Source organism: Mixophyes fleayi, chromosome 6 (assembly GCF_038048845.1).
Source record: "Mixophyes fleayi isolate aMixFle1 chromosome 6, aMixFle1.hap1, whole genome shotgun sequence".
Taxonomy (NCBI): Eukaryota; Metazoa; Chordata; class Amphibia; order Anura; family Limnodynastidae; genus Mixophyes; species Mixophyes fleayi.
In genome coordinates, this window is record NC_134407.1 from 36206461 (window position 1) to 36222397 (window position 15937).

General features: G+C 38.1%; 1 protein-coding gene across 2 annotated transcripts in view; it reads right to left on the minus strand.

Annotated features, from left to right (window-relative positions):
- The window catches only part of FBXW4 (F-box and WD repeat domain containing 4), a 147550-nt gene that overhangs the window by 96206 nt on the left and 35407 nt on the right, over positions 1–15937 (minus strand). For both annotated transcript variants that reach the window (XM_075216280.1, XM_075216279.1), the window contains exons 2-4: positions 11402–11497; positions 7752–7937; positions 4675–4807 (exon numbers count right to left, since the gene is read on the minus strand). In XM_075216280.1, the coding sequence (XP_075072381.1) occupies positions 4675–4807; positions 7752–7937; positions 11402–11497 (415 nt within the window). The remainder of the gene's footprint in view (positions 1–4674; positions 4808–7751; positions 7938–11401; positions 11498–15937) is intronic.

Sequence of the window (15937 nt, forward strand, 5' to 3'; positions counted from 1 at the left end):
GAAAACAGATTTATAGTAAAAAGAGGAATGTTTGAAATATTCTGAAAATACTAAGAGCTTTCTGAAATGTAATTGAATGAAACATATCTGGCTTTCCCGGTAATCTGTAGATCCTCTCTGATGAACGTTTGTTTTGTTTTTTGTTTTTTACACTTAATCTGCTTCTTTTTGTACAAAAGATCCCCCAAATCTTCAGATTTCTTTTTACACACGTGTTTGTTGATGACAAAGGGGATTGTGTTTTATTCATGTCAACAGGAATTTAGTATAGCACCAAGAGTAACCAAATGAAGGTGGCGAGCTTAACTAGCCTAAGCTTCCATATCTTCAACAGGTTAAAAATATTGCTGGGAGCAGCCTATCTCCTGACTATCAGTGAGGAATGTACATTAGCAGCTTCTCTGGGCTTAACTGTAATCAACACTCTGTAGAGTCCTCTGTCTTAGCCACACTTTCTGCATTTAGTGCTCCCATTAACTTGTGACTCCTCTCCTGTGACTGAAGAATCACTTCATGTATAAATAAATGCAGAGTGTAAAATACAAGGCATGGTTAGATGTATCCACCTGTACTACATTATACTGCAGAAGACTTTGCATGCATTCGGAGAAAATAGGTCAAGCATACCGGAGGGATTGTACTTATTTTTTTTTAATGATTTATTATCGTTTATATGGCACAGCCATATTACCCAGCTCTGTACAGAGAATAGGTAATCATTTACATCAGTTCCTGTCCCATTGGAGCTAACAATCTAAATGTACTGCCACACAGACTGGGGTTCATTTTATCAGAAGCCAATTAACCTACCAGTATGTTTTTGGACTGTGCGAGGAAATGGAGCTCCCGGAGAAAACCCATGCAAACACAGGGAGAACATACAGTCTTAAAGTTGTGTAAGAACATACACTTCAACCAGTTGTGGTACGGCATATCGATGCAGAGATGAACGACAAGACTCACCCCGACGTGACTATTCCGAAGGAGCTGAATCCCGACCCTGCCCGATGACGACTCCTCTTCACCCCGACAGCAGCCAATGACGATGAAGCAAGAAGGCAGCTGCAGCCGACGTCATTGAGCATGCCGACGGCATTATCGCAGTTGTTAAGGGGGTGAGGTAAGTATGCACCCATGTACAATGTATTTTAGAAAGGATTATACATTGTATTTGGGTGCATACCTACCTCACCCCCTTAACAACAGCGATAATGCCGTCGGCATGCTCAATGACGTCATCAGCTGCAGCCGCCTTCTTGCTTCATCGTCATTGGCTGCTGTCGGAGTGAAGAGGAGTCGTCATCGGGCAGGGTCGTGAACCAGCTCCTTAGGAATAGTCACGTCGGGGTGAGTCTTGTCGGGGTAGTCAGCATCGATATGCCGACTACCACCACTTCAACCCATACCCACCAAATCAGATATTAGTTTTGACTAGAAGTTGGATTTAGACAAATAAAACTAATCCATACATAGTTATTATTTCATTATGACAGAAAATGCCCATTAATAATAACTAGATCATTGTCAGACATGTTGGTAAATCCAGTCTGAAGATGACAGCTATCAGCCTGTGTGCAGTCATCGTCTTACTGCACTAACAGGCGCCATTCGTTCATCCCAACTGCATCTCTTCATCTAACTGTTTGGCAAATTGGACAAATTGTCGCTTAGCCCAGCAGCAGGATTAGGCCATGGGTGGCTGCTGTAAGAGGTTTATTGTTTTACAAGGCAGAAAATGAAGATAAATATTGGACATGAACTCTTATCAGTCTAAAAATTTCAGTGCACAACTTGAGAAAAGTTACCAGAGGATTCTTCGCTAGATCCTTAGAATATGTTTAACGCAAGGAGGAGATGACATGGATTTACTGCCATCTAATTTTACAAAAGCATGAAAAGGAATTGTTCCCTTGGGGTCATAGGAACAGCAAGGAGTCCTCCTTTGCGCCCCTCTGTGTTACCTTGTACAGACCTTAGAGGGCAGTCCTAAATAGCATGTATAGTGCTGTGGATGGGAACTGTCTGTAAAAGAGGTACCAATAGCCTGGGTGCTCCTCCTGTACAGACAAGTGCGGCTTTAAATACAATTTGTGGCTTATTTGAATGAGTGGTGACTTGAGGTCCTTGACAGTGACAAAGTTTAAATGTACCGTACGCTAGTCTTTTAAATTGTCTATATTGTAATATCACTATTTTGGGATGATGAAAGATCATTTTCTCATAACAAAAAGTGGACAATGCACTGTACCAAAATGTTAATGCTCTCGGACTACCTGCAACGGAAAATAATTGCTGTAGATATGACAAAAGTCATGTACAGTTCCTGACATTATCCAGAATGGTTTTAAACCAACACCCCTTCAGTTTAGCCATTCTCTACAACAAAGAAAGACGTCAGCAAGAATTCTCACTGAGAGACCTGAAATGATGTAGACAAGTTCTGAAGGTACAATGGTTAAAATAGACTTGGAATGTATTCAAAAGTGGACTTGATCATTAGCCCTTTTAAGATGCTTGTTTAGATCAAACAGGAAGAATTCCCATATGAGAAACAGTAGTATGTACCAGCTGGAAACAAGATTTCTGCGTGGAATAAAGAATGGGACATGAAATTGTTCTGGAGAAACAAGTCTGAGTGTTTTAACTGCAATCTCAGATTGTTCCCAGCAGACACTGCCTGGAAGTGTTTTACAGAGTTGTACAACAGCCTGTAGAAAAAAAAAAATAGATCTGTCCGAGACTAGTGTCTGTTGTAACAATGCCGGACGTCTCTTCCTCAGACTACCTTATTCAATCTTCCAGATATGATGGTTTTTAAATAAACCAACACTTCATAAATTTACAGCCTGAATAAAAACTGCAAACATTGCCAGTTAGCATTGCTGATGCCCAAGGCATGGGGAATAGGGTAACTAGACCCGAGATGAGTGGTTATAATGTTTCACATGCCCATCTCAGTCTATCCATACACCATTGTCTATGAATTTTACTAGTAAAAAAGGTTTAAATAAAAAATAAATAAATAAATAAATAAAAATAAAACAGTACTCAAAAATCAACATAAAGCCATTTATGCTGCCCCAGGTATATGCCTAGTTGCCTACATGGTAAATACAGCACCATATGTTATAAATGTGACAACTGTTTGAGCCCTGTGCAGTAGATGTAAAACTACATATAATTAGGTTTACTTATTACCAGTGGTCAAACTGTAAATTTAGAAGTGGCGGTATGGAAATGGAAGTGAATGGAATCTGATAGCATTGCAATGAAGGCTGTAGGAAAAGTGGCAATATGGCATATCCATGTATATTAGCCCATTTCCTCCACTGATTATTACTATTATAAAAATATAAATAAAAATAAAAAAATCATATTTATAGATTGTTTATTAATTGAATGTTAAACTATCAGACCACCCCAAAAAAATAGCAAAGGATTTTCCTTCTCATTAAATAAGTGTTGGAGATTCTACTATACAGGTATCAGAATGTTTGAGTCTTAAAGGTTTTCCAGATAAGGGTTTTTTTCCTAATTTGAAACACCAAGCCTAAAATATGCTGATACCATATTGAAAATGACTCCTGTCTGTTCCCACATCGCCATTGGAGTTCATCTCCTTATTAAACTGTTTATCAGTGCTCCTTAGATTGACTGTAGGATACAATGCTCTGTGATCACACTTATTACTGAGCAGCCGTCATCATTTAATTCTTCCTAATCTTTCAGGTTTTCATAAAACTTCTAATAAGCAGGTTTGTGAATAACTGATCCCATACCTGTAAGCAATGACTTATTATGAGGTGCCTCCTCTATGGTATATCCCTATCTGCCTCTTGTAAAGGGTATAGACATTATGGGGGGTATTCAATTGTTAGCGAGTTCGCTAAAATACTCGCGCTCGTTAATATGGTAATCTGTGCGTAAATACCGTTAATATGGTAATCTGCGTGTAAATACCGTTAATACGGTAATTTACTCGCTGGATTTCAGCTCGCAGAAATCCAGTTAGTAATTACCGTATTAACGGTAATATTTTTCGAGCGCAAGTATTTTAGCGAACTCGGTAACAATTGAATACCCCCCTATGTGTATAAATGAAGAGGTATCAGAAAAATAGGTAACATGTAATTATATTAAATGACTGACATTTGCACAATCATATTCCAGGTGCAAAGAAAATAATAAACAACACACATTAATATATTAATATATATATATATATATATATATATATATATATATATATATATATATATATATATTTCCTTTCAGTTGTGGTTTGTAAAGGTAGCAACACTAACTGATAGTTATTTCCGAACTACTAATCATCAGGTCTGATGAAGTGTGTTATATAAAGGAGGATCATACACTAAAGTTCGGCTATTGGTAGGAATGAGTTAATGTGACAGAATGTCAAGGAATGTCTTCCAAATAATGGTCAGAACAGAGTACCCTGATGGACTTTAGGAATGGTAAAATAAGTATGGTAAGGAGAATTGCAGTGTAGCACATGCTCATCTGCTCTCCCCATCATACATACCTTTTTGCCTAACATGATTCAATATGAGCAAGAGTTGTGTGTTTTACTGAAGAGCGATCTGCCTCATTCACAGCATATTTGGACATGGCGACCACATGGAATGATGGAGTGACAGTTTCAGGAGAACTTACCCTTGCTGTCCTGTCCCTGGAGCCGCTGACTATAATTCCTCCATGACAATCCACACAATTCACATCCTGCTCATGTGCAGTGAACTGGATACTGGCAGAGCTGTGAACTTTATGAAGGGCGATCTTTCCATCCCTGCAGTAACATCATAGTTAGAGATTTATTCACTGAATCAAAGGGAAAATTGTCCTGACTATTTATTTTGTATTTTTTTTTTTACTAAAGTAAAATTTCTGGTATAATGTCTGCTTTATGTACAAACAGGATGAGAACAATAATTAAATACAAATGGAACACATACACAATGTAAATACCATACAGAATATATCCAAGGATTACATCTATTATCTTTATTTTATTTATTTGTGATTTTGTTTAGGTAGAAAAATACAAAAGTGACTTGTCCAATGATGTAAGGTGCTAGCTATTCATCACAATCAAGAAACTATTATAAGATGTACAAAGTTCACTTTTAGCAGCTCAACTCCAGTGTATGATAATTATATACAGGTCATCAACCTATATATACCCGTCTACTGGTGCCACATTTATGGAGATCTGATTCCATCAGTTTCTTACTCAGAGATGATCATTGGCTTTACCATAAAAAAGCGTACTATTAGGGTTCCTCAGTTAACAATGGCGGATATTAAAGTACTTTCTAAAGTAGATAAATATTACCGGTCTTCCAAAGGCTGGGATGAGAATAGGTACAGTAGATAAAAAAGGGATTGATCTTTAAGGACACATGTACAGGTATAGCCATTTGGGGGGTGCTATGCCAACCAGACTCTTCATTCTACAAATTTAAATCCAGTCATTTCATATTCTGCTTGACAGAAGGAGGTCGCACACATTACAATGCAAGGCCAATTTGGTCAACCTAGCCAACATCTACCTGTGTTTAGGATGCGGTAGCGGCACAAAGATGCACCATTACGTCTAGGTTTAGATCTTGGTCTGAGCACTGATTTCACTCAATTTCTCTCCTGTTGTTGAGGAATAGATGTCAAATGTGTAAAAGATACCTAGGGGTATATTTACTACACTGCGGGATTGGAAAAGTGCAGATGTTGCCTATAGCAACCAATCAGATTCTAGCTGTCATGTTGTAGAATGTACTAAATAAATGACAGCTAGAATCCGATTGGTTGCTATAGGCAACAACTCCAAACCCGCAGTTTAGTAAATATACCCCTTAGTGTAACCTTTATTAATATGGCAGGTTGAGGCTCAAAAGCAGCATCCCATACCACCACACTATACCCAGAAACTCAAGTAAATTATTTAGAGTGCACCAGCTTCTTATTTAGTTTACATTATCTACTCAGTGTAAAGTATACTGAAAGTTATAGGTTACAATAACTCTATTTTACTGAAAAGTGAGGCTCCCCCAACAAAATCTTGCATTTGCATTCAATTAATGTGTAACCTGTAATTCTAAATTAGACTATAAATAAGAGGATGTTGATCAGTCAAGAATTCACTTCACATTGAGATTGACACCTATACAAATACAATTTCATAAAAACCCTTTCTGCACATCTACAATGTATAATGGCTTCAATTCCAGATGTTTATCCCTTGCCTTCAGTGTGTAGACTATTTTAGATTTTCCATTATAATAATATTTACTCTACTGGCAAAGCTCTAAAATCATTTTCATGTATCAAATAGCAAGACGGGTGATACCAAAGGAAAAAGATACTTAAAATACAACATTTAGGGATCAAAGGTAATCATAGTTATAATGTTTCAAACTATAAAAATTCTTCTGAAAGCAAACATAATTGATATAATTCCTTTACATGTCCATGAATGCTTATTTCAGCACGGAATCTAGAAGAAATTCCACACCAATCCTTTTTCACACCACTTTGGAGGATGCGGAGTGGATCAGCAGGCTGAAGTCTCAAGGCTTTTCCTATGTATAAGGTGATGCAGTAGTGTTGCACTTCCTACCTGCCTCAGCAGGCTGAATAATTGAACTCACCTTTAAGCAATGCAATAGAGCTTGCCGTAGAATGAGTCAGACCATTTATCCCCTTTATGAAGGGGATTATCTCCTAACTCTCCTCTGCTCATACTGACATTTTAGTGTGGATCTTCAAAAAGCCATGACCTCAGCCCAGGTTTAGGCTTCGGCTACATTGTACCTTTGAAGAACTACATTGTCTTAAATCTACATGTCAGGGCAAAAGTTGTAACCTGCCATGATGAATGGGAGCCACACAGAAAAAGATCAAAAACACTAAAATAACACAGGAATGACAAACAGCAGCCCCTAACAAAGCTATACTTAGAGAATTTCATCACAGAGTACCATACAGGCAACCTGCCTAATCAAGTATATTAAATAATATTTTTAACAACCCCCTAACTCCCAACTTCTAGGAGTACAGAACCTACTTTCCCAAGAAACTCACTCCTGCAAATAAACAAACAATTGCATATAACAGACTAGTAAAGTGAATATCTTAAAGCAGAGGTACCCAAACTCAGTCCTCAAGAGCTACCAACAGATAATGTTTTCAGGATCACTTTTAAATCATGCACAGGCGAGTTAATCTATTTGGCTGGGTCAGTAACTATCCCATCTGTTTCTACTGACAGAAATCCTGAAAACATGACCTGTTAGAGGTGCTCAAACCCAGTCCACAACAGCTACCAGCAGGTCATGTTTTCAGCATTTCCGTCAGTAGAAACAGATGGGATAGTTACTAACCCAGCCAAATACATTGGCTGGGTTAGTAACTATGCACCTGTGCATGATAAAAGATATCGTGAAAACATGAACTGCTGGTAGCTCTTGTGGACTCGGTTTGAGCACCGCTGTTAAGGGATACAGCAGGGTTACGCTATTTACACTAGGTTATTAATGAAGTCTTACCATTAGCAAGTGGAAATACATTTAGTTTTCTAAGCTCTTTCAGTAATCATCTCTGAAAATGCTTTGGCCCATGAGTATATGGCTATTTCCATTGGTACGAGTTCTCTATATGTTAAATGTATATTTGAAAGGTAGATCTCTGCACAAACTGTAAATGTTTAAAAGTTCTATTTATAAAGAACAACGCACCCTCCTCCACTGATTATGTGAGAATTGGTAACTACAAAGCGACACACATCTTCCTGGTGACCCAAGAACACAGCATAGGGTCTTCTGTGAAGCCCGCTTCCATCAGGATGCAGCTGGTATGCCCGGATTTCTTCAGCCTGAGTAAGATACAACAAATTGCCATCCACTTGTAACCAGGGCATTAAACTAGAAGAATTAAAAGAGAGGTATTGTTGAATGTAAAACAGTATGAGTAATACTAAAACAATTTCAGAGTAAAAAATAAAAAACACAACAGGAAAATATTGTTTCCAAGAAAAGCAAGCATTACATCACATTGCTTGGGATACTTGTAGAAACCTTTTAATTTGGCTCCTATAAAATAGGAAGGGCGTGGTCATCGCACAGGAGATCAGTAGATGTAAAAACTTGGAAGTGCTTCAGTGTGTGAGAGCATCACATTCTACTTACATCTTGTAATCCCATGGGTGACTTAATCAAAACGTATTAAAAATTAGTCTTATAGCGCTTTGGGCTCACATTTTTTAAAGATGTAGACAGATTACAGATTATTCATACAATGATCTTAGTGGGTCCCAGCAACGTTCTTCTTGCTTATATATCCATCTCTTGCACTTAAAATTGGGGGCTCTACAAGGCTTATGCTTACCTTGCTTTACTGCTGAAAATAATAATATTTGAATGATCATACCATCATTTAAGGCAATCAGCTATTGTCCTAAATTTAGTCACATCAAATTGGCATTTTTGGGGCTTCATGTGATGCTCTCGTATACAAAATTACAGTCTTCAGCCATTCTGTAACTCTTTTTAAAATACCCTATTCTTCATTCTTTTAACCTAAAATCTACAGTATACCATCAATACAGTTATATTAAATATAAACCTAAAAGTTTACATTTAGAAGTAACGCTATCCTGAACTATACTCGCCTAATTCAGCCCTTGATTTAATTTCAGTTTCATGGGCCTGCTTTAAATAATTATGGTATAGTTGATGTATGAAATCTCCCACATATACATTTGTCACTGTAACAGAATTATCATATATATGACATAGATGTACTGTAGCTATACGGAATACAAATCGCTTTCTCTTAATGTAACCATGTCCATTTAGAAGGTATACTTTCCCTAAAACCAAATGGAGAGGAAAGAGGTAAACAGGCAACTATATATTAATAGTTAGTTAACTGCTATATCCTCCTCTGTACAACGTTCAGACATATAGGGGCATATTCAATTGTTTTTTTTCCGCGCCGCGGAAAAACTATTACTGTTAACACGGTAATAGCTAGCTGGATTTCATCTCACGGCTCAGGGAGCTGCAAGCTGAAATCCAGCGAGAAAATTACCGTATTAACGTTTTTTCCACGCACAATTACCGTAATAACGGTAATCGTGCGCGGACCGCGAGATTTGTCATTTCCGCTGAGAATTGAATATGCCCCATAGATTTATCTGTTTTCAGGCCTCATCTGAATACATTTATAAGGTACTAGTGCCACTCTGCGGACCTTGATAGGGGGTTGGGTCTTATGATGAAGCGAGACTGGCTCCACTAGAAATTGGGCAATATTGGTCAGAACGAATGCGTGATTGGTGGACCTGGGTGGATTTTTGTGAAAAGGGGGCGGGGTGTCATTTGGCTCTGCCCCCTGATCTATCATCACAATTTCTATCCCATTACAGCAGTGGGTGGCGGCGTGATGACAAGTGAATCGCATCCTAAGCACTGCCCCCACCACTAATGAAGTGGTCAGGAACCCCGGGAGGTTGCCCTGCTCTACTGGGAGTCCGGGAGAAATCCCAAAAATGCGGGACACTAGGCAAGTATGGGGGAGATTCAATTCCCTGCATTGTTCTTTAGAACGCAGGGCACACATCATTATCGCTACTACGGTAATTGATGCACATTATTACCATAAGTATGGAACTGTCAACACTGATCCCAGCTCCCTGAGCCGCGAGCAGAAATTTGTGTTAAAATTATCGTACCAACAGTAATGATGCGCCCCAACGCGGGGAATTAAATCTACCCCTAAGAGTTACGCTTACTTTTCGTTACACTCTGAATTAGGCCCAAACTTCAATCCTAGGTTCCACAGGCTGTTAACAGAATGTGTTTTGGAAAGAGGATGGATCCTCATTAGGGTGTACTTTCAGTTTCACTAGAAGGTCTTCAACCTGATCATATCACCACTAAAATAATGGTGTGGTACAAAAGAAACCCATTACCCCATCAACAATGGGTCCTGGTAGGTCACTGATCTATTTTTTTTTTGTTCATTTTTAAATGTACAATATTACCTTCAGTTCTTGCTCAGTTATTACTTGAATAAAAACAAGAAACAAAAAGGCACATTATGCATATTATTGTTGCCCTTATTAGTAAGATATAGTGAGAGGTCAATGATTTAAAGTAAAGGACACAATGTAATTTCCCCAGTGTGAAGGGGCTCTGGCACTGGTCATCCTTCAGGTATTTATACAGCTAGAGTGAGGCGTTAGGATCCCCAATGATAAGGGAGTCATTTTCCAGCGAGCTCTGTCATCACAAATAGATGATTATGAAGAGTTAGTGGCAGAATCACAAGATGTTTTATGGCCCAGGAGATCCTGCTCACCTATATTTACCTTGACTAGCAGCTCACAGAAGGGCAGGTACAAAGGGAACAGCTCTCCGAACCCTTATTTTACCTTTTCTTAATTGCATCATATATCATTAAGGTTGATTCATGAAACTACAGTTTGTATGAAGTGCCGCCTTATACTTATCTGCAAAATGTCTTTTTTAATGTTACTTCCCATACAGTATTACTCATTGTAATGAAGGCGCTCACCTCCATAGCACCTGTAAGCATTTTATAGGGGAGAGCTGCAAAACCCTGTTCATAGAGTTCTCAGATCACATAAATAGTATAATTTGGACTGTGTATCAAAGCGGATTAACATACTTTGACTATTTACAAAGGATATTTTTCAAAATAAACAGACTCCAAAAACAGAAGATAAAAGTATTTAGTACTGACAAATGTATGTCAATTATTGTAAAGGAAAATATGATTTTTTTTGTATAAAATTGTATGCTATTCAACCTTATAATACTGCAATCTAATCTAGAACCAAAGAATATTTTAAGAAGCTAGGGAAGAGCATAGGACAAATATAGAGACTGACAAATTAGGCAATGGCAGCACATTTTAGGCATTATGACGACTTAAGGGTATATTTACTAAACTGCGGGTTTGAAGAAGTGGAGATGTTGCCTATAGCAACCAGATTCTAATTATTATTTATTCAGTACATTCTACAAAATGACAGATAGAATCTGATTGGTTGCTATAGGCAACATCTCCACTTTTTCAAACCGGCAGTTTAGTAAATATACCCCTCAGGGTTTTGCCCATTGAATACAACAGATTTGGACCTCTTTATTCTTATGATTAGGTCAATCCCCAGCAACGGGATTATATGTTTATTGTGATCATTTGCAAAACATAAAAATACACAAACGGATCAATAAAACAAGTCATAGTTAATCAGAAAAGTAACAGTTAACTATTAAGGGAAACTAGCACACAAAAATAATTAGCCCATGTTGCACAAAACGTTTCACAACATAAAAAGACGGTAAATAAAGTCACTTGCTTGCGTTTCCACTTGAGCAACGTATCACGCTGGCAGTTTCCATTTTTCCAGTTTTGAGAAACCCGTACTCTTTCCTTCACAGAAATTCCAGACACCCTGCAGAGAATGAGTGGCGTTATTCCTCACATCCTAGTATAAACAACCTATTACATATACAACGGTAAGCAAAAATAAAAGTTACAGTACAAGTTACTAGAGTAAAAGAAAAAAAAGATAATTTTTATTACTATCCATAAATAAAAGGTAAGTCATACTAGTTGGGTGGGTGGAGGATGTTGGCAAAAAAAAATAAAAAGCAGGAATTATCCTTTGAAGGCCTACCCCACTCACAATGCAAGCTTTTCAAGAAAAGCAATACCTGTATATAAAAGCATGTGCACAGGTCTAATTATCTTTTCAGCCATTTTCACTTTTTCCAGCTTACAGTACATTTTTTTCAAATTCAGCTCCTGCCTCGTCACCAGGCACTGGAGTCGAGAGCCTGCTGAAGAACTAATTCCCCCACAATGCTTCCTCAGGGGAGGCAAATACACCCTGCTTCATCAAGTGCTAAGATATCCTATTGGAATGACACAAAGGGTTACTTTAGCCCTGGATCAGCCCAGTACTCTTACATAGGAACTGAAGAAGCCATGGAAAGGATGGTTAGTCCCTAGACTGGTCCTGTCGTGTTTGGAGGCAAAGTGTGGTTACTATAGGAGAACAAAGTAGACTATAAAGACATGGGGATCCAGGGGAGGGCTGGCAAATCTTTGCTCGGGAGACAAGACTCGACTCGGCAGCCTATTGGGAACATTTTAAAGTATAAAAAAAAAAAATGCAGGTTGCCCAGTGACCCAGCCCAAGGTAGCCCACTTTGGGAACGGCCCGGGGGCAGATGCCCACAAGCCCAGCCTGCCCCTATAGGGATATATTTACCAATTACCGGTGATAGGGCTGATTTTCTATTATTGTGATAAATCAACTATTGCCATAATTTAGTAATAAAATATCGCACAGGGAGCTGCTTTGGAGACATTGGATCGGACTGATAACTTACTGCTCCACTGGGATGGTCTAGAACAGTGCTTCCCAAACTGTGTGCCTCGGCGATCTCACAGGGGTGCCTTGGCCAGGACCAGTGGTAAGCAAAGCGGGGGACTACTTGGTAATTATTTTAGCTTAGGGGTGCCTTGAAAAAATTGTGGAGACCCTAAGGGTGCCTTGAACTGAAAAAGTTTGGAATCCACTGGTCTAGAATATAAGTGCATGCATACTTACACTGCAAAGTCTTGCTCAGCGGCAAATAATACTTTCCTTAGTACTGTACCCATGGATCCTAGAGCACTACTATTCCCCATCATCACATGTTCATTGCACTTTGTTATAACTTCATTTTTAACTATTACGTTCTTCACATCAATTAGTATTAACTTCTTATTCTCTTGCCTTTTTTTATAGCGGCTATCGTTCTGATTTTTTGGTACTTTACTATTTAATATGACTGCTATCTGGGTAACAATTCTTGAGACTCAGTAATATATATAATTTTCAGTCTCTAAACCAAAAGCGTTTTGAGAGTTTTTCTCTCACAATAAGTTTTGCTCGTGCAGCGCTAGATTTATTTAACCGCAGTTATTAAACTTCTTACCTTGGAGCTGGTATTTCAATTTTTGGTATAAATTGATCTTTCCTTAATAATCAACAATCTATTTGTAATTATGATAGGACTCTGGTATGATATACGATTGAACACACGGGGCTAGGTTTTGAACCCCGCAGTAGTTCAATTCGCAGATACAGTGTTTAATTAGCCAGTAATCGATTTTAGTGTTCCAGCTGCTGCCCCACAATAAAGGTCCACTGCGATTCTGGTCTAATTGTCTCTTATTTACTCTTGCTGGAGTGATAGAAGATGAGGGGTTCAGCCAGCTAGTGGCACTTTCTGCCTATGCTCTTGGGGAGATAGATACAGAGGGATACTTCCTCTGATTGGTAGATATATCACACTAGTATATAATCTAATGAGCAGACACTATACATATATATTTTTTGCTCTCCTCCTTGGGCACATTAAATTTTAATTCATGGTTAGTGTGAACGACTATGTGGCACACATCCATATAACTTTTAATTTATATTTTACTATCTTTTGACCAGGAATAATTATTATTATTTGATAATTAATAAAAGTTACGTTTTATATGTAATTAAATTAATACCAGACTGGAGTGCATTATATTTCTTTTCTTGTTAGGAGATCTTTTTCCTTTCAAGCTTTCTTTATTATAGATCATAAGAAATGAAGTTGTTCAACACTGAAAATAATTTATATGGACTAAAATAGGCCACAGTCAAATCATTAAAATCCAGGCACCATTTAGATTCAGCAGGTAACTATGTAAAAAGACTACTATTTGATAAAATGCTGCGTTTCACACGGTGGTTTTAAAAAGTATAAATCTTTCAAAAACTTGACTTGACCTTAAGTGTTCTCATCAAAACCACTTTTTTTGGACATGTTCCTCATTCGCTGTTTAGCATTTTCTAACTATAATATATTAATTGGGTGGAAAAAAAAAATGCACCTGACTGAAGACAAATGCAGCATCTGCATTCAGACATTGGCACTGCAATGTCCAGAGCAATATGAGATTCACTGTGTTCTATGTATCATGCATTCAAACTCCAAGATACCCGCAGGATCCAAGACCAGTATAAGTAATAAATACTAGGAGACACAAACAGTAAATTATTACAATATGAGAAAAAGTTGGAGGAATAATAAAAGAATAAGTACAACCATGGGTAAAGCTGGCTCACAGCCATTAGCGATGGTTTTAAAAGGAGAGGCCACGTAAAAAACACGATTAGTCTCGTGTATATAAACATCACACCTAGCTGTTAATACATGTAGGAATCTCTAACCTGGCCTCAGGGCCTGCCTAAATCTCCATTTTCCCAGCCCTTTTTCAAAGCCCACGGCTCAATTTTCTCTCCTCTCTCTCTTCTACATCTTCCGGCACTTAGAGACCATTATAATTTGACTGCATTCCTGGGCATCTGACCTGTTTTAAACAAAACAAAAAGCAAGCTTTTCGATCATTTAAATCTTCGCCGGCAGTTGGCCTATGATCAGCAAAGCTAGACCAGAGAATAATTTAGAGGTCTTACAACTGCTCCACTGAGGAAAGATTCCAGAAATTAAAAAGAAAATGTAATAATTGTGTTGGTTCCCAGCAGAGAAAAAAAAAACAAAAAAAAAAAACAAAAAAAAAAACACCAAACCCACAGCAGACATATACCAAAGAATAGTCCCTGTGATATTAAACACAATGTACACACAATATGTTCCCCACCTATATATCAATAACTGCACTTGTGCTGAACTTTATGGCTAACGCACTGAAAACACAGCGCAAAAACAAAGTCAATGAAGCGGAACGTCCCCAATGGGATATAGATGCCAAAATGTATCTGAAAGTAACAATCGCAGACTGAAGAAGTAATTGGGGAAAAACTGTTTTCAGCATTCAAGTAAATTGGTTACCCAAACAGAACATGCCATAGCAGAGAAACGGACCACACATCATGCTAATCTCTCCTCCAAGACGAAAGCATGGAGCCCTGGATTGGAACATTTAAACTTATTTTTTCCTTTATATCATTTGGAAGAAGAGAACCCAGAGTTGCGAAAAAAACAAAACATATAACATAATACAAATCACTTGAGAATTATGAGAATATAGATTAATGTTGTATTGCTGAAAAATTTAAAATTGTGTTTAAAACAAAAAAAAAGGGGTACATTTAAGTACTTTTTTTTCTACAAGAATGGGGGGCCTCCAGAGGTGTCATTTAAATTATTAGGCCCAAAATGTGGTACTTTTCAGTTGTCCAAGTACACCCAATATACGACAACATGCATGGTGGCACTATGCAGGTCTTTGATCAGAATCGTGTGTATTTTAGACGTGTGGGTTTTTGTTTTGTTTTTTAATTTACTTTATTTTACTCCAGAAATAAATTGTACATTGTACGGTAAAGCTGTGGAAGCTGTGTACTGGATATTATGGAGGCCATTTCTTAGTGGTGCTCAATTCTGTTTTTTAATCCATAATAAATTCATGAACCTTATTATGGACCTCGGGTATAAGGAACGATAGCTCACCTGGTAGTACTGTTTGTCATTAAAGAGGTTCTCTGCAATAGTAGACACTGTTACCTAACTGTTAACCCATACTGGAAGATCCCTTCCAGTATGAGCCTGAAGTGACAGTAATCTAACCCTTAAACTGGGCACAAGACCAGCGGTATTAAGGAGAACTGAAAACTTTATGCGGTTGAAGGTGCTAGGTTGGAATTTCATGTGACATTAGCGTGTTTACATATTTGCACAGGACACCTGTGAAACGTTTATCACTTCTCCGCACAAGTATGTGCACAGTTAGTTTGTGGCGGTGGTGCTCTATAATGAAGAGTAGGCGTGCACCTAGATGTGCCTTGGGCTAACCATTAAGTCACAACAGTGCAAAACCAAGGCCTTTTGCGGTGTGG